Source organism: Pelodiscus sinensis, chromosome 4 (genome assembly GCF_049634645.1).
Source record: "Pelodiscus sinensis isolate JC-2024 chromosome 4, ASM4963464v1, whole genome shotgun sequence".
Classification (NCBI taxonomy): Eukaryota; Metazoa; Chordata; order Testudines; family Trionychidae; genus Pelodiscus; species Pelodiscus sinensis.
The window spans coordinates 105,039,309-105,061,202 of NC_134714.1; the positions used below are offsets into that span (position 1 = coordinate 105,039,309).

The 21,894-nt window shown below is 44.4% G+C and overlaps 1 protein-coding gene across 11 annotated transcripts in view; it reads left to right on the forward strand.

The window, feature by feature from the left end:
* Positions 1–21,894, forward strand: part of IRAG1 (inositol 1,4,5-triphosphate receptor associated 1) — a 190,152-nt gene that overhangs the window by 160,808 nt on the left and 7,450 nt on the right. For all 11 annotated transcript variants that reach the window (XM_075927919.1, XM_075927925.1, XM_075927924.1 and 8 more), the window contains 5 exons: positions 1,551–1,600; positions 4,880–4,987; positions 7,455–7,519; positions 16,350–16,466; positions 19,894–20,019. In XM_075927919.1, the coding sequence (XP_075784034.1) occupies positions 1,551–1,600; positions 4,880–4,987; positions 7,455–7,519; positions 16,350–16,466; positions 19,894–20,019 (466 nt within the window). The remainder of the gene's footprint in view (positions 1–1,550; positions 1,601–4,879; positions 4,988–7,454; positions 7,520–16,349; positions 16,467–19,893; positions 20,020–21,894) is intronic.

A 21,894-nucleotide genomic window follows, 5' to 3' on the forward strand; every position in this document is an offset into this window, starting at 1 on the left:
GAGGATTCTATACCAACAACCATTAAACTGTCTCTAGAGTACTCACTCGCTAGCATTGACTTCCTGAACACTAGCTTCAACAATGGTTCAATGGATGTAATATGAGAAGTGAATTAGTTTAAGAAATAAATAGGCACGAACTACATTAAAATAAATGTAAATACTTGAAGAACAACTGATGATGTGTGTGTGAAACTTTTAAAAACATTCTGTTTGGAAACAATTTTGTTTCTGCAGTCTATCCTATATATTTTATTTGAGCATTCTTTACTACTAAGAACATTTGTATGAAAACAGGATCTTTTTTTCTTATGATAGCTCATGTAAATGATTTTCATTATAAAAAGCACGAGAAAAGAAATACAGAAAGTCTATGAGAGAAGCAATATTATTTCTAAATGGAACATTTTTCATAGTTTCCAAAAGACTTCAGTCACTTTTTAAAAACAAAACACTGGATATTTAACATCTTTATAATATCTTGTGTGTATTTACTTGGAGTTACCGAGAGATGTTTATGGTTGTCCCTGGGATCATAATTTTGACTGTTTTTTAAATAGTCATTTGCACATCCTCTTGCATGTGTTTAGAGTTCACTTTCAGCAGACATTAGCTTTGAAAAGCCGTGGGCTGTGTCTGCACTGGCAAGTTATTCCGGAAAATTAGCCGCTTTTCTGGAAAAACTTGCCAGCCGTCTACACTGGCCGCTTGTATTTCTGGAAAAGAACTGATGATCTAATGTAAAATCATCAGTGCTTTTCCAGAAAAACTATGTTGCTCCCATTCGAGCAAAAGTCTTTTTCCGGAAAACTGTTCTGGAAAAGGGCCAGTGTAGACAGCACAGTAGTGTTTTCCGCAAAAAAGCCCCGATCGCGAAAATGACGATCGGGGCTTTTTTGCGGAAAAGCACGTCTAGATTGGCCACGGACGCTTTTCTGGAAAAAGTGCTGCCAAGTCCTGCCAATCTAGATGCGCTTTTCCGAAAAGCATTTCTGGAAAATCATGCCAGTGTAGACGTAGCCACTATGTTCTCCTTAGAGTAGATTATGAAGGCTTTTGTGCAGTTCCTATCCTATATTTTTAATTATAATTGTTAGATTAACAATCATTTAGAATAAATGTAAATTATTCAAGTATCGTAGGGCCATATTTTTATATTTAATTGCTTACTTATATGTATGCTTAAATGTTCCTGTTTTCTATTGGACTTCCTCAGAAATAAATTGCGATGAAAAGGGATTTATTTCAGGAGGCAAAATTTTAAAAGAAGAAGTTAGTACTTCTTTGTTTCACTGCTATTGTTTATGTAGCCTACTGGAATTTTAAGTGTTAAAACTTTCTTCTGAAAAATCAACACATAGGAATATGCCAGATTCTTATAGCCAAGATGCCAGATTCTGATCTCCAGTGGCAACTGAAGTCGGTTGAAATAAGTGGAGTCATTACAAATTTCCACTGGTATAACTGAGATCAGTTCATATATCAGTCTTCTTTATAGGGATTTATCCATATAGTCTAACTCTGTTCTTTATCTACTGTTTTCCATACAGAAGATGGAGTGCCTCGTTCAGCTAGATCTATGTCTCTTACTGTTGGAAAGGTATTCTTACAATATTAACAGAAATTAAACTATTAAGAGAAGATTTTACATAACAAAAGTTCAGTCACTATCTAAACATATAGAATTGTATTGCCTACTACAGTCTTGCAGTGCAGTTTGTGTGATGGCCAATTCAAAAATTTTGGAATTTGGTGAAATTGCGAATAGCTATATACAAGAATAAATATTAGTAATATTTAGAATTAATTGAAAAATTATAAAGGGCCCCATTAATCTGTTTCAGAATAACAGTGTTTTAGAGAGCAATCCTGCTTTGCAGTCAGTAAGCTGTGATTTCAGTTGTGCTATTCCACTTATACAAGCTGAGCATTAGACTAAGAATGACTGCAGAAGGAAGGGTCGCAGAATCTGTGTCTCAGTCCAATTATCATTTTTAGCAACCAGGTCATTTCTGTAATACTCACTGATTCAGTCAGCACAGAAAATCGTCTTTTTCTTGTTTTGTTACGGCATTCATAAATGAGAGATTCTCCATGCTAGATATTGTAGCCTGACTTGTTAATAGTTTTAGCAAAGCTAGCTTTAAATATGTGCAGAACCCTAGGTTTTGACCTAGCTAGAAGGCAACTCCCTAAATTCCCTAATTTATAAATACAACTGAGAATCCATTCAGCTGATAGGAAATTTGATCTTTTAGGTGTTATTCAACTTCTGCCTGCTTTATTTCATATTTATATTCCTTCATTTGTAACAGTTAAGGTCCAGCATGTTCCCAATCCGATGCAGATACTCAGTGGGAAGAGAAAGGCTACATCTGTACTGCAAGGCTTTTCCGCAAGAGGAAATGCAAATGGAGCACTCATTTGTATATGTCACGCTCGCATTTGCATTTCCTCTTTGCATCCCTTTTGCACAAGAGGCTTTTGCGCAATAAAGAGCTGTGTAGACGGCTCCTTTTTGCACAAAAATCCCTTCTTGCACAAGAGCTGTTCTTCCTGAAAAAATGAGGAGTGTATGCTGGGACAGCCTCAAAACAGATGAGCTAGTATGGCTCTCAGAGATCCACTTCTCCAACAGCAGTGTTCTTTGGCATGGTCCGTGCACTCTTCTATGGGGGGTCCAGAGTGAGCAAAATAAAATATGTAGCTACAGTTACCTGAATCATTGGGCAGTTGTAGAGTTTTAATGTTTTGCAAGGTATTTTCTCATAGCATTGGGTTCACAATTATACTCAGATCTTTGTTTTAGGCGTGGTGCAAGCAATCTGAATTAGGAAGGGTCTTTTGGGTGAGGAAGTCAAACTACAGCTGATTGGCTGTACCTACAGATGGAGTGCTCTCCACATCAACTATAAAGTTATTTAATTAGACTACAATGAAAATTAAAAGTGTTTCCTGAAGTATGCTTTAATACTTTAGACCCCAAATTCAGGAAAACTGTTAAAGCCCATTTACTTCAGAGTTAAGCAAGCACTCAGTGTTTTTCTGAATATTTTTTTTTCTGAATCAGGACCTTAGTCAGCAGCCATGTGTCAGAACTGTTCAGCCAATAGGAAGTACCAGCTTTCCTGGGGTGCAACTACTAAAATAATGTATCTATCAATTTACCTGACCAGCAAAAATTCACTATTACTCTTTTAATTTAATTGCTTCAGAGGGGGAACCGAATTAGTCTATAACAGGAAAAACTTTAAAAACAACAAATAGTCTAGTAGCACCTTAAAAACTAACACAACTGACCACTACACTTACCTTCATGCCTCTAGCTTCCATCCCTGACACATTTCTCAATCTATTATATACAACCAAGCCCTAAGATACAACCGGATTTGCTCCAGTCCCACAGACAGAGATTGTCTACACCTACAGGATTTATGTAGAGCATTCTTAAAACTGAAATACTCAACTGGTAAAGTGAAAAAACAGATTGACCCAGAGCCAAAAGAGTACCCAGATATGAACTACTTCAAAACAGGGCCAAAGAGAAACAACAGAATTCCACTTGTCTTCACCTACAGTCCACAACTTAAAAAACCCCTCCAACACATTATCCACAATCTACAGCCTATCCTGAAAATGACCCCTCACTCTCAGAGGCCTTGAGGAACAGGCCATTCCCCACCTACAGACAACCCCCTAACCTCAAACAAATTATTTCCAGTAACCACACAGCACACCTCCATCAAAATCATCCAGGAACCCATCCCTGCAATCAATCCCGGTGCCAACTCTGTCCACACATCTACACAAGCGATTTCATCACTAGACCCAACCACATCAGTCACTACATAGGGGCTCATTTAACTTCCACATCCACTAATGCGATCTATGCCAGCAGTACCCCACTGCCATGTATATTGGCCAAACTAGACAGTCTCTATGGGAAAGAATTAATGGACACAAATCAGATCTCCATAAAGGCAATACACAGAAACCTGCTGGAAAACATTTTAATATACCTTGACACTCATTAATGGATCTCAAAGTAACTCTGTTGTTTCAGGCCAATTGCACAAGCCAAATGCACAAGGAAGAGTTGGAACGTAACTTCATTTACAAGTTTATTTCTTATGCAAATAGAATGAACAGAGACGTTGGCTAGCGAGCACATTACCTTCCTCATCCTAATGACCAACCACATAATGGAGGTGCTAATTGTTCTTATCAGTCTCTTGTAACTACTTGAACAATCTACTCACGGTCTCTTTTTTTTTTCTCTTTTTTTTTCTTCTCCTTTTCTCTCCTTATTTATTCTTGGATCTGGACTTCTAATACTCCAGTCATCTGAAGAAGTGGGTTGTGCCCACAAAAGCTCATGATACCATCTACATGTTTTGTTAGTCTTTAAGGTGCTACTCGGTGCTATTCGTTGTTTTTAAATTTAATTAGTTATATATTTATTATGCACTTTTCTTATAAAAGGTAATCTTGGTCTTTGTCTGGTATACACAGAGTGATATACAGTAGTACAGAATACTAGATATCTAATTTTGTAGAAAAAAAACCCCTATATTGTATCATTTAAGAAGCAATATGTGATCATACATGTATAGATTGCATCATGATGGATACACCCAAAGGAGACAGAGTTAAGGCTATACATGCCACCATTTCCTGACGTTAGCAATCTTAACGTTGTCTTAATATTGTTTTATGTATGGCTTATCCAAAATAGATAATTGTGCTTGTTGCTGCTAGTACAATTTAGAACATTTCCATTGTGTGGATTGTTTGAATCTGCTTCTTTACGATACCTACCAACCACAGGGAATTATCCTTCAGTTGTGCTTCTTCTATAGTGTTTGTTGTTTATTGATAGAATATGCCTCGGAGGAGAGTCAGTGTGGCTGTTGTTCCTAAATTTAACTCGTTACACATTCCTGGCCAGTCACCTACCACGTCACCCATGCCTTCAATGCCATCCCTGGTAAGTAAAAATAAGTCCATAATTTAAAAGAATTATCCTGTTTCTTAAATCTATGCCATATAAACTAAGCAAACATTTCTGATAAACCTGAACCCAATTGACTTTGAAAATTTGAGTGATTGAAGTATATGGTTTAAATTGGAAATATCTGTTAGTCTCTTCTTAGCCTTTCCCAGCACAAAAATACCTGAGACTCCAAGACTGAGGAAATACTTCTAAGAAGCCCCAGACCCTCAAGTCCTACCTAGTTGTTTAGAACTTCATTTAGACAACCAGGGGATTTCTCAGTGACATGAGCCTGAGTAGAATCTGTGACCCAACCTTTGTGACCAGAATAGTCAAAAGTGGCTATGTAAGCTGTGCAGTATAAAGGAATTACTCCCCCTGGATCCGCTTCCTTGGCTACTTATGTTAGGAATCTGGTGACACAGCATGTCATCTGACTGGGGCCTCTAGGCAGCTCAAGTGTAATCAGATTCTGAGTTCTAGTTTCTGTTTAGTAAGTGGTAATGCACTATGCATAAAAAGTAAACATAACCTCAACAATAGAACACCGAGGGGATGATGATTTCAATCATTTACTGTGAAATTATTCTAATCAGCTGTCACAAGTGTCTTCCAAAAAAGGAAAATCTGCAGCTAATCATCAGTATAAATCCAAACTGAAAAACCCAGGCAACAAAAATCTGTATTTCCCACTAAGGTCTGTGCTAAGTAGCCTATTCACTCCTGTGTTGCATTGTTTGTTTATAACAGCGTAATTTGGTAGTACTTATGTGTTTGCACAATAAAGAAGAATCAAATGAAACTTGAACCTAACAGCTACATAACTTATTACTCCTGTGCAAAATGTACCACATGCTCCTAATTTCAAAGACAAACTAACAGCTCCACGATGACCAATCTAAAACTGTTAAAGTTACATAGTCAAAGCTCTCTACTGGAAGGCCAAAGTATAATGGGAATTATTGCAAACAAGCAGCTGAAGAGCAGTACGTAAGATAGAAATGTCTTCAAAGGGGCAATATTTTTAGCTGGGGGGAGTTAAATTTAATTTTATCTTTAAATTGAATTAAATGTAAAATCCATGATTGCATGACCATGTGTCCACAAGAATTGCTTAAAGACATGAATGTATGTGAAAAAAATCATTGTTAAATTTCTCATTGAAAACCCAACAGAAGAAGCACAATTTACAGAAAAGAAAGAGTTGGGAAAACAACATACTATACAGTTGCTCACGAAAGCTTATGCTCCAATAAATCAGTTAGTCTATAAGGTGCCACAGGACTTCTTGTTGTTTATGCAGATTTAGACCAACACAGCTGCCCCTCTGATACTATACAGTTGTCAGTGCACAAATAAAGGAAGGGACTAAAGCAGTGGTTCCCAACCTATTTTAAACTGGGAACTGGTAAATCCATTTGCAAACACGTGGTGGACTGGCAACATTTGCATATTTGTTATTCATTGTGCAAATAACAAATATGCAAATAAAACATTTCTTGTTTCCAAAATATGTACCCCAGCCCCTTCATAGACTGTAACCCTGACCCCTGCACCCTCTCCCTCCCCCTGCCATATTATTTTATTCATCCCCGGCGGCAAGAGCAGCCACCCATCGGATGGAGCAGATCCCAGCCCTCCACTGTGCAACATCTTCCATCGCCCTTCTCCCCACAGCAGGACCCAGCCCCCTCCCCAGCAGACCTTGGCTTCCCACACCGTGCAGATGCAGCAGGTCCCAGTTTCCCTGTCAAGCGGCAGGCCCCAGACCTCCTCCCCTTTCCTGAGCAGGCCTCATCCATCCACCACACAGCCATGGCAGACTCCAGACCCCCACTAGGGCAGGATCCAGCCTCCCCTCACATGGCTGCAGAGCAGGCCCCAGCTACTGGAACAGGCCCCAGCTGCTCATCATGCAACCGTGGCCTCCTCCTCCTCCCCCCCCCCCCCAGCACCACATGGCCCACTAGCCAGGCTATGTAGGCTGTAGGAGCTGGAACCAGGGCCACAGTGAGGCTGCCCCAGTAGGGAAAGCCTTAACATGGCCCTGGCTCCATCTCCAGCCCTGCCCATCACCCCACTCAGCCTGCTGCTGCAGGATGAAGTGGGCAGAAGGGAATTCCCTTATCAGGAACCCCAGTGGGTGTGGCAGACAGGGGTTTGCGGCTTGCCACTGGTCCGTGGACCAGCGATTGGGAACCGCTGGACTACAGGACACATACATGAAGGAAGTAAGGCAAAGAGATACACACACAAAAGGGGCAAAAACAGCTATTCATATTCCACTGTTTACAAAATTAATTTGAAAGCTCAGTTTTCAGGAGATTTTATGTGAAAAGAAAAACTTCAGGTAATAAATCATTAACTTTATCATCATACTGAAGTTGCATTAAAAATCAATTCATTAAACCTAATGTTGCATGGAATCTAACATTTTATTTATCGTGTTTTCAATTCACAGTCTGAATCACCTAATGGAAAAAGTGGTCTGACATCTACTCCTCTCCTGACAGCACTTCTGGAGGAGTGAGTTTTCTTAGGTTATTTTTCATATTAGGATTTACTGGATAGCGAAGGCATTCAATATACAATTGCCACAATTTCTGTGGAGAAACTAAAATGATAGGATTATGATCTTTGATGTCAATGAAGCTATGCTGATTTACACCAATGGAGGATTTGACCTTATTATTCTAATACTGAATAGTTTTATTTGCATTTACAGTTTCATGCATGAAGTTGTAACTTAATGAAGGCAGTCACCCATTTGTTTCATCCAGGCCTACAGGAATTGCTTTTTAAAATGGATTTTACCTGGAAAAATAAATGGTTCAAAGCACAAAAAAACTGTTTCATGAAACTCTACAAAGCTTCAGAAACCCATCATTTTTACAAAGTTCCAGAGGGTTTACAAAACTCTCAAAATCCTGCTGGCTTTATCTCATCTTTGCAGTGCATCTAGAATACTCATTAGTATAGAATGGTTGTATGTTGTGAGATTTCAGAAATCATTTAGGGTATGTCTACACTACAACATTAATTCGAACTAACAATTCAAATTAGTTAATTCGAACTAAGCTAATTCGAACTAGTGCATCTAGACCTAAAAACTAGTTCGAATTAGCGTTTTGCTAATTCGAACTAGCATGTCCACATTGAGTGGACCCTGAACCAAGGTTAAGGATGGCCAGAAGCAGTGCCGGCAGGGCATCAGGTTAGGACTTAGAGCGTGGAGCTGCTGTCTCAGGCTAGCCGAGGGCTGTGCTTAAAGGGACCCGACCCCCACCCTGGACAGACAGTTCTCAGGGGTTCCTCGCTCACTTGTCTAACTCGATGAGGGACAGCAAAGCAGTCCTGGCTTGGAGTGCCCTGAATGCCCACACTCGGCACATCACAGCACTCGGCCATCAGCCTGGCTGCACTTGCTGCAGGCTGCCATCCGGGGGGGGAGGGGGAGCCAGTCGGGGGGCTGCAGGAGAGCTTCCACCCCGAGGAGCCCGCAGAGCCACCCCAGTCCTCCCCATCAGGGGCTCGTACCCCATTCCTCCCTCACCTCCTTCCACTTACCCTTCCCTAGCCCCCCTTCCTGATGTACAAAATAAAGGACATGTGTGTTCAAAAATAGAAACACTCTTTACTGAACAAAACTCAGGGAGACTGGGAAAAGGAGGTGGGAGAGGGGAAGAGAGAGGGTGGGAGAGGGGAGGGCAACTAAAATGATCAGGGGTTTGGAACAGGTCCCATATGAAGAGAGGCTAAAGAGACTGGGACTTTTCAACTTAGAAAAGAGGAGACGGAGGGGGGATATGATAGAGTTCTATAAAAGCACGAGTGGTGTGGAGAGGGTGCATAAAGAGAAGTTCTTCATTAGTTCCAATAATAGAAGGACTAGAGGACACCAAATGCAATGAATGGGTAGCAGGCTTCAAACTAATAACAGAAAGTTCTTCTTCACAAAGCAAATAGTCAACCTGTGGAACTCCTTGCTGCAGGAGGCTGTGAAGGCTAGAACTAGAAAAGAGTTTAAAGAGAAGTTAGATAAATTCATGGAGGTTAGGTCCATGGAGTGCTATTAGCCAGGGGATAGAAATGGTGTCCCTGGCCTCTGTTTTGGAAGGCTGGAGATGGATGGCACGAGACAAATGGCTTGGTCATTGTCTTCGGTCCATCCCCTCCGGGGTAGCTGGTGTTGGCCGCTGTTGGCAGACAGGCTACTGGGCTAGATGGACATTTAGTCTGACCCAGTATGGCTGTTCTAAGCTCAGGGCTCAGGGTCGGGGGTCTCACTGGACCACCTTGATTTTCATGCAGACCTGCTCCTGGGTGGCCAGGCTGGCAGCTCTCCTGCCCTAGACGGCCACTTTCCTGTGCCTAGTGCGGAGGTCGTGGATGAGGTCCACGATGTCCACACTAGACCAGGCGGGCGCCCGCCTCTTGCGGCCCCGGGCAAGCTCCTGGGAGCCACCAACCTGGTCCTGGGAAGAGGCAGAGGGCTGGGTGTCAGCGGGTGGCTGGCTCGTGCTGTGCCAGGTGCAGGGTCTGCTGGCTGGGTGCTGGCAGGCTTGCACCTGGCACAGGCACCGTAGCCAGACCGTGCCCCTTTAAGTGCTTCGGGGCTGGGAGGGGGGCAGATGAGTTTCCCTGGTGGTGCCCAGAGTGGCCACCAGGGAAAGCTGTGGAGGGCTAGCCTCCCACTAGTTCGAATTAAGTGGCTACACAGCCCTTAATTTGAACTACTTAATTCGAACTAGGTGTTAGTCCTCGTAGAATGAGGTTTACCTAGTTCGAATTAAGCGCTCCCCTGGTTCGAACTAGTGGTTTGTATGTGTAGCACCTATCAAAGTTAATTCGAACTAATGGCTGTTAGTTCGAATTAACTTTGTAGTGTAGACATACCCTTAGGGTATGTCTAAACTACCACCCTAGTTCGAACTAGGGTGGTAATGTAGGCAACCGGAGTTGCAAATGAAGCCCGGGATTTTAATTTCCCGGGCTTCATTTGCATCTTGCCGGGCGGCGCCATTTTTAAATGTCCGCTAGTGCGGACTCCGTGCCGCGCGGCAACACGGGGCATGGACTAGGTAGTTCGGACTAGGCTTCCTATTCCGAACTACCATTACTCCTCGTTTTGAGTAGTAACGGTAGTTCGGAATAGGAAGCCTAATCCGAACTACCTAGTCCGTGCCCCGTGTAACGCGCGGCACGGAGTCAGCACTAGCGGACATTTAAAAATGGCGCCGCCCGGCAAGATGCAAATGAAACCCGGGAAATTCAAATCCCAAGCTTCATTTGCAACTCTGGTTGCCTACATTACCACCCTAGTTCGAACTAGGGTGGTAGTGTAGACATACCCTTAGTTAGTACCACATTTACTAAGGGTACATCTAGACTACAGGGTTTTTTCAGAAAAATGGCTGTTTTTCAAAAAAAAGTCACCTACATCCACACTGCAATCGCGTTCTTTCAAAAAAAATTTTTAATGAACTTGGGTTTTTCCGACATTGGTAAACCTCATTCTACGAGGAAGAACACCTTTTCTGAAAGAGTTCTTTCAAGTAGGAATAAGAGATCCTCCGGAAAAGGGCTTTATTCCGGAGGATCGCGCCAGTCTAGACGCTTTTTTCCGGCTTTTCCCCAAGCCGGAAAAAAAGCGGCGGACATGTTTATTGAAATCCGCGGGGGATATTTAAATCCCCCGCAGATTTCCCTGTTCTGACTTACCTCCTTTGCATGACTATTCCGTTTTATGGGGCCAGTGTAGACGTAGCCTTCTTGTATTAGGCGGGATGTTAGGTTGGTCCCTTGGTCAGTCAAAATTTCCTTCGGGATCCCCACCCGGGCGAATATCTTAACCAGCTCTCCCGCGATCGTAGCCGCGGTGGTGTTTCTTAAAGGGACCGCCTCCGGGTATCAGGTTCGGTAATCGACTAAGACCATGAGGTATTGGTAGCCCGAGGCGGACTTTTCCATGGGGCCCACCAGGTCCAACCCCACTCGCTCGAAGGGGACGTCTACCACCGGGAGGGGCACCAATGGGGCCTTCAGGCATAGTCGTAAGTGGGTGTGTTGGCAGGTGGGGCAGGACTCGTAGAAGTCCTTTACAGCCTTGTATATACCGGGCCAAAAGAACCGTTGCGTAAGTCAGTGCAAGGTTTTTTCCTGGCCTAGGTGTCCAGCCCAGCAATTCGCGTGAGCGAGTTCTAGCACCCTATTGCGGTAGCGGCCGGGTACCAGTAGCTGTCGGACCCACCCCGGGTCCTCGGCCTCCCGGATTACCCGATACAAACAGTCCCTCCGTACCTCGAAGTGGGTTTCCTGTTGGTTAGTCTCATCATCCTCTTCGCCCCCCCTTGCCTGTTCCCAGGTCCGTACCAGGCATGGGTCGTTCTGTTGTTCATCAAGGAAGTCATGAGCGGTGACCCAGTCGGGTTCGACTTCGGTCCCCTCCATTGTGTCGACTTGTTGGCCAGCGTCCGACAGGTTCCTTGCCTGCAAAATTTTCCAGAAGCCAGGCCAGTCCCGCCCTAGGACTACCGGGTAGGCTAGCTGCGGGGCCAGGGCCACTTGACAAATGCCTTCCTCTCCCTGGCACTGTAGCCTCACCCAGGCCGTGGGGTAGGGTCGGACATCCCCGTGGATGCACCGCACCCAAATTGTGGAGCCAGGAGGCTCGGGGCTTGGGACTAACTCCGGGTGGACCATCGTCTGTCTGCACCCCAAGTCCACTAAAGCCTGTCTCGGCACCCCTTCCACCAGTACTTGGGTGGTTACTTTAGCTCCATGGTCAGGGCAAGGGGGCACTCCCATAGAGACCTCTTGCCCGAAAGAGCAATCCATGAAGGGGCATTCGTGCTTGAAATGCCCTTCCTGTCTGCACTCATAACATCGGGGACGGGGAGTTGTCGCTTCTACCGCCCCTCCCCCAACTCCCTCTGGTCGATGTACCCCTACGCCTATATTTTCTGGGGGTCCCTCTTTTCCTACCTCCGGCCCTCGCCTGGCCACCCCTCGGCCTAGGTCCCAGCGTGCCTGTCCCCTTTCGGGACGTGCTCGGCCCCTCAGCGGTCGGTCCGCCCGGCCCTCTCTGTCCCCTCTTCCGGGGCCTCCGCGCGTCTCGGCCGCCATGTAATTCTCCATTAGGGCGACCGCATCTGTCAGGACTGGTGGACAGTGCCTGCGTACCCACTGCTGGGCCCCTGGGGGAAGAATCTGCAAGAACTGTTCTAATGCTACTGCGTCCGCTAGCTGGGTGCTATCTTGCCTCTCCGGCTCCAACCATCGCCAGCCCAGTTCTTTTAACTTCTGCGCCACGGCTTGCGGCCAGGCCCCCTGGGGGTATCGCTCCGCCCTAAACCTCTGTTGGTAGGTTTCTGGTGTCACCCCTATCTGGTTTAATATGGCCTCTTTGACCTTGTAATATTTCAAGGCGTCCTGGGGGCTTAAACTCCTGTAGGCCAATTGCGCTGGTCCCGTAAGGTAGGGGGCCAAAAGCGTGGCCCAATGGTCTTCGGGCCAGCGGGCTGCTAAGGCCACCCTTTTGAAAGTTACCAAGTACGCTTCGGGGTCATCCAGCGGTCCCATCTTGGTCAGCCTGATCGGCAGTTGGGCCGCTCCCCCGAGTCCCTCATCTCTATCTCCGACCAGTCCGGCCGCGATTCCCTGGCCTACCCCTTGCTGCAGCCACCTCTCCTGCTGTTGAGTCATTTTCCTCACTAGCTGGCGCTGCTGTTCTTTGCCTTGGGTGGCCAGCTGCTGTAGCAACTGTACCTGGTGCTGTTGCTGTAGCGCCTGCTGCTCCTTGAGACACTCAAAAATTTGTGCCGGGTCCATGGTGGCGGCTCTCCTCCACTTATCCCGCGGGAGGCGCCCTCTACCCCTTGTGGGATTCTCTGCCGTCTTGAGCCTTGGTTGGGGTTGAGTTTTTGGGGGGGCACCCCCTCTAGTCTAGGGGCTTAGTGCCTATATTCTCCACCATTTGTAACGGTCCCAGCCCCTATCTTGGGGAGAGGGGTCATTATCTTTCACTGTCTCGCTTCTTGAATAATCCCCTGGTATCCGACCAGGGCGGAGGGGGGCCTGGGCCCGCCCCCTCTCCTGGTCCCAGCCCAGGACCCTAAGGGAGTGCGTCTGAGGCACGCTGCCCGACTGGGGGGGCTATGGCCACAACGCACCGGTCCCCGGGGTTTCCGACCCCGTCCTGGGCTGCTTCCTCCGACCCTTTCGGGTCCGTATGTCTCAGTCTGGTTCAGCGGGATGCCAGGGGTGACTCACCCTCTCGGGCCGTGGGACACTCGATTGCCTGTCCTGGGTCCACCGTCGGTCCTGCCGCCCCGCCGCCGTCCGTGGTGGTTGTCCATTCTCCGTCCCGCCGGAGCTCCCTCGTTTTCCCCTTTGCACCCTGGCCATCCAGCTTTTAAACCTGGCGCCCCTGCTCAGGGACACCGGCGCATGCCCCCTGTGGGAGGGGCTGGGCGAGTGCATGGGCAGCCCATCAGGGGGAGCTCCTGTGCCTGCGCCGGCAGCCGTCCCTGGGCCGGTGCATTAGAGCCACTCGGGCGTCCCAGCGGCAGTTTCCTGCGGCACCCCTGGCGCGGGGCTCAGGGTTGGGGCTTGAACTCCCCGCCGCCCTGCCCCCGCCTACGCCGGCAGCCGCCGCCGAACAGGCACGGCAGAACCGCTCAGGTGTCTCGGCACCTGTCCCCCGTGGTGCCCCAGTGCGGGGTGCGGGGTTGGGGCTCGTGATCCCCGCCGCCCCGTCACAGTAGTCTAAATTACATACCTCATTGAGTTTTAGTGCATCTAATTTGAAGTTATGACCGCCAGTATTGTACCCTTCACTTTTTAAGATTGTGTACATTTGTGGTTTACATTGGATAACTTCCCTGTTCAAATAGGCTTCAGCTACACTGCAGGGTTTTTGCACAAGAAGCCTTTTGCAGAAGAGTTGTTCCACAAAAACTTCTTGCGCAAAAGCACGTCCAGAGCTCAAAGCGCATCACAAAAACGATGTGCTTTTGCGCAAGAGAGTGTCCACATTGCATGGATGTTCTTGTGCAAGAAAGTTCTGATTGTGGCTCACAGAATGGCCATCAGAGCACCCATGTTTTTGCCGATAGGCAAACAGTTGTTCTTGCGCAAACACTTTGTAGTGTAGACGTAGCCATAGTGACAAATGTAAAGCATCTGTAATAATTTGATGATAAAGGTGGCTATGATATGGAAACAGACTGAGGAATAAACACACGTGATACTTTAAGATGAGAACAGAAGATACACCCAAACTGTTCTGGCCTATTTTGACAAAGGTTTTCAATTGTGTACACAGGATATGCTGCACTTAAAAAACTGTGTGCACGTGAGTTTATGAAAGCATACAGCATATTGACAGGCTCCTGTCCGTGGCAAAACACTTATCTCTTTCAGGAAACATTGCACATTCTAAGGAAGTTGCTTGCTGACATTTCAGAATTAAAAGACAAGTAACTTATGGAAGGACATGAGATAACACACAAAGTCTGCTTAGAATATAGTGTATTTTTAACAATCTTAGTTTGGACGGTGTTAAAAATAAGTTGAAATTATTTGCATTATATGGTGTTAATCTAGATCAAAATTTGTTAAAATGCTTTAGACATTGTGAAGAATTGAAAATTTTAAAAATATGCAGTAATCATTCCGTTAAAGAATGTTAACTTTTGTCTTTTTAGTTTGCTTTTAATCTTAAGATGTGATTTGTCTTATCCCCATTATGGTTTACTGAAAGCTCTAATATTCTAAAGCTGAGAAAACAGTATACATAAATGACACAAAAGCCTTGAAAATTTCACCGTACAGTTGTTCATTCATTCTGTCTTTAGTTGAGCAAAATTCCTATTCTTGCCAAATAGAGTTTTGCCTAAATTTTACCCATATTTTTCAACAATAGATCCCACAAAATGTTTGGAAATATAATCTACCTTTCCTCAGCAATACATTATATGAAAAAGTTAATATTATCCTGTAACAGAAGCATTTCTTGAAAATTCCAGTATGTAGAAGACATGAGGCCAGCTGGCTCCCTAATGTAGGCTCGTTCAGCTCTGTTAACTTCACTAGAGTTATGTGTATTTGCCCTCTGCTATATCTGGCTAATGAAGTGCTGGATTTCCGGAAGCAAATAAGGAAACCTCCCCTGGTGATAGCTCACAGGACATTGGCCAGTTGGCACCCACTGGGAGGAAGGCAGGCTGCTACAAATGTTCACTTAAGTGAATCAATAGCCCACTACAAATCTTTTCTCCTCTAATGGGGTCTGATCCTGCACCATTGATGTCAAAGGAAAATTTGCTACTTGCTTCAATGGCAGTAAGATCAGGCATATAAAAAGAGTTTTAGTTGTTTGAAGTTAGTATAAAGAGTAAGGTAAGGCTGTGCTACCACACTAAGTCAACTTAAGGTACATCGACTCCAGCTCCTCAAGTCAACTTACTACAGTAGTGTAGACATTCTAGGGTGACTCAAGAAGCTAGAGTCAATGTACCTTAGGTTGAGTTACTGTGGTAGTGTAGACATAATCTAACACATTTAAATTTTAGAGTTTTTTATGTCTACACTACCAAGAAAGTTGACCTAAAATTGCTGGAGTCCGTGTACCTTTGGTCGACTTACTGTCATGTCTTCACTACAGGAGGTACTCTCTCAGGGTATGTCTACACTACCACCCTAGTTCGAACTAGGGTGGTAATGTAGGCAACCGGAGTTGCAAATGAAGCCCGGGATTTGAATTTCCCGGGCTTCATTTGCATATAGCCGGGCACCGCCATTTTTAAATGTCCGCTAGTGCGGACTCCGTGCCACGCGGCTACACGCAGCACGGACTAGGTAGCTCGGACTAGGCTTCCTAGTCCGAACTACCATTACTCCTCGTGAAACTAGGGTGGTAGTGAAGACATACCCTCACTGAGTGACTTTATGCTTTTCATTTGGGGTAGAGCACTGTGGTTGACTGAAGAGTGATCTGCAGTGAATTTGGTGTATCTTTACTAGACCCATTAAATTGACATTCCTTGGCCCCAGTGCATCGCTCTGGAGCTGTAGTAGAGACATAGCCTTAGAGACCAGTCAGTTACTGCTCTTTACATAATTATATTTGAAATTAAAAGCTTGCCGGTACCATTATTTTTTTCTCTTTTGCAAGGCTTTTCCCCAAGATATTTGAAAAGAAAGAGTTCAGATATCCTCCCAAATATAGATTTGAGTTTATCATAGCAGGGTCAGATTTAGTATGAAAGAAACTGTAGCATTCTTCAATAGCTCATTCTAAACACAATATTTTCCAATGCTATATTTTCTTTTTCTTTTTCTTTCATCTTATCAGTGGAAAGTCAAATGGGGAGCACGACTGTGAATCGTCTGCTTTGCTCTTGACACAGAGTTGTTCAGAGATCAACCATGAGACAAAAGCCAAGATAGAAGAGGAAGCTTATAACAAAGGGTGAGAGTGTTTATGTTAACTGAATTCCCCTCAAGGTGTTTACCAGTTTAGAGTGTGTCCTTTAATAATATAAAGCAACTGTAAGTGTATATGCACTTCTCCATGAAGTTGATGGTCAAATACTTCAATATGAGTGGTTCATAGAAACAACACTTACTGAATTCTCCTAAAAGGACAAAGCCTACTATCAACAATATGTTGATGTGTGATGTGTAAATAAATAATTTAGGATAAAAACAATAAAGTAATTCTTATAATGTGCAATCATTTTAATGTCTCTACAATGTACCAATATACTTAGTGTTTATTTTACTGTCCTATATACTAACTTGCCCAGCACCATGTGAGGTAGCACTTTCTTAAGAAACTAAGGAACACAATTTTATTACAGCTATAAAAACAAAAAAAGCTAAATAAAAATTGACAATTAAAACAGTAGCTAACCCAAGTAGCTATGCTCTACCATTGATCATACCTTGAAACTCATTAGTGTAAGCTAGTGGTTCTGAGACAGCGGGTTGGGACCACAGAGTGGGTCACAACCCCATTTTAATGGGGTTACCAGGGCTGACTTAGACTTGCTGTGGCCCAGGGCTGACACCTGAACTTCACCCCCTAAGGCTGAAGCAGAAGCCCAAGGCTTCAGCCCTGCTGGTGGGGCTCAGACTACTGCCCCCCCCCCCACCTGAGACTTGGGCCTTGGCTCCCCACCCAGGATGGAGGGACTCAATCAGGCTCAGGCTTCACTCCCCCATCTCGGGATTGTATAGTAATTTTTGTTGTCAGAAGGGGGTCACAGCAGTGTTCCCTGTAAGCTAAGCAGTTAGGTGACTACCCAGGCAAGACTCAGGTGCTGCCCAGCTGATTAGCAGAGTGCCCAGAGTCAGCAGCATGTGTTTCTACTGCTGGTACACATTCCCATTTACCTCAGTTCACATAACAAAATCTATTCCACACACAGATAGGAAAAAGGAACACTGGGTCACAGTTCAAAAAGGTTAGGAAACTCCTGGTCTAATCTGTGGTTTCAACAAACTCTCAAAAGGAGCAATTTCCAAGGCAGGATTTCTCAACTGAGAAAACCCTTACTTCCAGCCCTGAAGAATTTTTCACTAGGAACCAATAAACCTCACAGGATGACTCTTCTTAACTGTTGCAATAGAATACTGGGCAAAAGGTTTTATCTCTAATTACTGTATCCCAGGCCAACCAGCTGCAGAGATTATCATCAACATTTAAATCTGCACCCAGAAGCAAACAGGAATCCATAGGTGAACTAGGAATGTAAGAGTTTAACTGTTTAACTTATAAGCTAATGCTTATCAGTTCTGGTTACAGGTTAAACTTCTACTGCCAGCCCAGGGTGCTGGGAGCCCACAGTACCAGCAACCCACAGGGCTAGGACCCTGCATGGCCGACAGCCCAGGGGGCTGGGAGCCCCTGTGAACCTGCAGGGCTGGAGGAGCTGGCAGCCAGTAAGACCCTGCAGTACTGGGAGCCCGCATCTGGCATCCCATAGGGCAGCAGGGCCAGCTGCTGGCAGGATTAGTGTCTTGCAGGGCTACTGGCGGGTTAAAAAATATCAATTAAATTGTAATTGGTTACACAATTAGTATTTCTAACCCTTTTTACATCTCTAAAGTGAACATGGTCACAGCAACTCATCCTAGGCTGTATTGAGCATGCACTGGAGTTTCTGAGTGAACTCTGAGGGTAGCACTACATGAAATGTTTTGCATTAGTCCAAACTGGAAGTAACTTGATCCTGGATAACATGCAAAGTCAGCAATATATAGAAACGTTTGCGGCCTCCTATACGTCTCTATTTGAGGAAAGACTTTATGGGACCTTACAACTTTCCAAGATCAGGAGATCTACAATAGCAACTCCGAGGACATGAACCCAGTTGGTGAACACAGGACAGTTTTCCTGCAGATCAGTTCCATTTTATCTGAATTGAGCCACACTTAGTCCCCCTTAACTCCCATGCCAAGCTTGCTCAGACATTAATTGGGATAGTAGTACAACTGTAGACTCTGGGCTCAGGGAAAAGGAGATGTGAAGCTGAATATCATCAGTGTTGTAATGATAGAAGAGTCCAAAACATCTCCCTCAGGCCTTGATCCTGCAAAGGGCACAGCAGAGTTTATGTGCCAGCACAAGGCTGAGCAGAGAATGTATATGGGCCGGAGTAAAACTGAGGACTTGTCATCACATTTTGCACAAAACAGTCATAAGTCTCATACCCGTTGTGCACCTGCTCCTGTGTTCACAAGAGCTCAGAGTAATAAATGGACAGTGGTCCTAGCTGTGTTCAAGTGCAGACTACAGACAAAGCGCCACCACCCTGTAAAGGACCAGGAAAGGCACTGAATTCATCCTAAAGAAGCAAATGATAATAGTATATCTAGCAATTGCTTCCAGTCCTACTTCAAAAATAAAGTCCAGAGTGTGTCTAAGGGTATGTCTACACTGTAGAGTTTTTCCAGAAAAACTACACTTATGTCCACACTGCTATTGCATTCTTTCCAGAGAAAGTCAAAAGAATGAAAGGGTTTTTTCTGATAGCAGTAAACCTCTTTCTATGAAGAAAAAGCCTTTTTCTGAAAAAGGCGAGTGTGGATGCAGAAGAGAGTGTTTTTTTGAAAGAAGAGGAAAAAGCACAGGTGCCCTGGTGGCCACTCCGTCCACAGTAATCACAACTGAACTGTGAGATAGCGTCCAAATCAGTTTGGATGCTGTCTTCTGAAAAAGCAGATCGCTTTTTTGTTGCATTTTTGCTCTGTGGATGCTCTTTTTCAAAAGAAGTTTTTCTGGAAGATATCTTCTGGAAAAGCTTCTTCCAAAAGAAGCCTGCAGTCTAGACGTAGCCTAAGTGAGTTGAAACCCATATTTGCAAGGGGATGGACTCAGGGATCTGGAAGCTTTTTCTAACTAAAGTTAATCTATGTTGGAGAAAAGGACAGTGGGAACAGGTAGTATCCATACAACAGTGTTATTTCGGAATAATTGACATTATTTCGAAACAACATAGTTTGTTACACAGCAAGCTGCTATTTTAAAATAATGTCAAGTTGGAGGACTTCTTACTCGGACTCCTGTAACCTGCATTTCATGAGGAGTAAGGGAAGTCAAAGAAAGAGTGTTCTTCCTTCAAGTTGCTGCTGTGTAGGCAGCACCAGAAGCCAAGTTAAGCTATTTTGACTTCAGCTACACAATTGGCATAGCTGAAGTTACGTATCTTATTTTGACTTTTGCCCTGCAGTGTAGATAGTGGCCTCGGCCAATATTTTCCTATTGCTCAGGCACCACAACACAAGTATTTGTATTTTATTCAATATGTTGACTGAATGGTCAGTTCTTCACTGAACAAGACAGAGGCATTTACCTGGCATGTCTAGATTACAAATATGTTGTGTGTTTAAAGTTATCAGGAAGGCTTAAAGATAACCAAAGAACTTCATGAGCTGAAAGAGGAAGATGAGAAAATAAATGAAACCTCTGATGGGCATGAAGAAAGTGAAAATGAAGAGATAAATAACATGAAAAACAGGTAAGAATCCAGTGTGGTGCATCTACCAAGAGGCCAGTTTAATTTGAAAGACACAGCTGAATACTTCACAGCCACATCTCACAGTATTTGTTGGCTTCCCTCCATGAATACTTTTTGAAGGTTGCAGCTAAATAATAGTCTCAAAAGGCAGGTCCTGAAAGATAATCCATGGCCTTGGGAAGATTTAGATGCTCCTCTCCTCTCAAGATCAGGCGTTCAGTTGGTGCAGGTACCAGTTGCTCCAGTAGATGAGAATTTGCAGACGGAAATGGGTGCAAGTGTGCAGAGAAAGCCCTACATTCTGCCTCTGGGGGATGTATCAGTGCAAACCCTTCTTTCACACGCACCCCATCCAAGTGCAGCTCACACTTAACTGTCATAAGAACATAAGAATGACCATACTGGGTCAGACCAAAGGTCCATCCAGCCCAGTATCCTGTCTGCTGACAGTGGCCAGTGCCAGCTGCCCCAAAGGGAGTGGACCGAATACAATGATCAAGCAATTTGTCTCCTGCCATCCTTCTCCAGCCTTTGACAAACAGAGGCCAGGGGCACCATTCCTTACCCCCTGGCTAATAGCCTTTTATGGACCTAACCTCCATGAATTTATCTAGCTCTTTTTTAAACTCTGTTATAGTCCTAGCCTTCACAGCCTCCTCTGGCAAGGAGTTCCACAGGTTGACTGTGCGCTGTGTGAAGAACTTTCTTTTATTAGTTTTAAACCTACTACCCATTAATTTCATTTGGTATGCTCTAGTTCTTATACTATGGGAATAAGTAAATAACTTTTTTTTATTCACCCTCTCCACACCATTCATGATTTTATCTATCTCTATCATATCCCTCCTCAGTCTCCTCTTTTCTAAACTGAAAAGTCCCAGTCTCTTTACCCTCTCCTCATATGGGACCCATTCCAAACCCCTAATCATTTTAGTTGCTCTTTTCTGAACCTTTTCTAATGCCAAAATATCTTTTTTGAGGTGAGGAGACAACATCTGTATGCAGTATTCAAGATGTGGGCGAACTATAGTTTTATATAGGGGCAGTAAGATATTTTTTGTCTTATTTTCTATCCCTTTTTTAATAATTCCTAGCATCCTATTTGCTTTTTTTGACTGCTGCTGCACAATGTGTGGACGTTTTCAGAGAACTAGCCATGATAACTCCAAGATCTCTTTCCTGATTAGTTGTAGCTAAATTAGCCCCCATCATATTGTATGTATAGTTGGGGTTATTTTTTCCAATGTGCATTACTTTACACTTATCCACATTAAATTTCATTTGCTATTTTGTTGCCCAATCACTCAGTTTGGTGAGATCTTTTTGAAGTTCTTCACAGTCTGCTTTGGTTTTGACTATCTTGAACAGTTTAGTATCATCCGCAAACTTTGCCACCTCACTGCTTACCCCTTTCTCTATATCGTTTATGACTAAGTTGAATAGGATTGCTCCTAGGACTGACCCTTGGGGAACACCATTAGTTACACCTCTCCATTCTGAAAATTTACCATTTATTCCTACCCTTTGTTTCATATCTTTTAACCAGTTCTCAATCCATGAAAGGATCTTCCCTCTTGTCCCATGACAGCCTAATTTACACAAGAGCCTTTGTAAAGGGACTATAGCTACTGGATTTCCCTTGTCCACATGTTTGTTAACTCCTTCAAAGAACTCTAAGGGTATGTCTACACTAGCTCGTTAGTTCAAGCTGGTAGGAAAATGAGGGCAACCAGAGTTGCATATGAAGCCCGTGATTTAAATATCCCGGGCTTCATTTGAATGTTCCCGGGCGCCGCCATTTTTAAATCCCCTGTAGTCCGAACTCTGTGCCCGCGGCTACATGTGGCACGGAGTAGGTAGTTTGAATTAGAGATC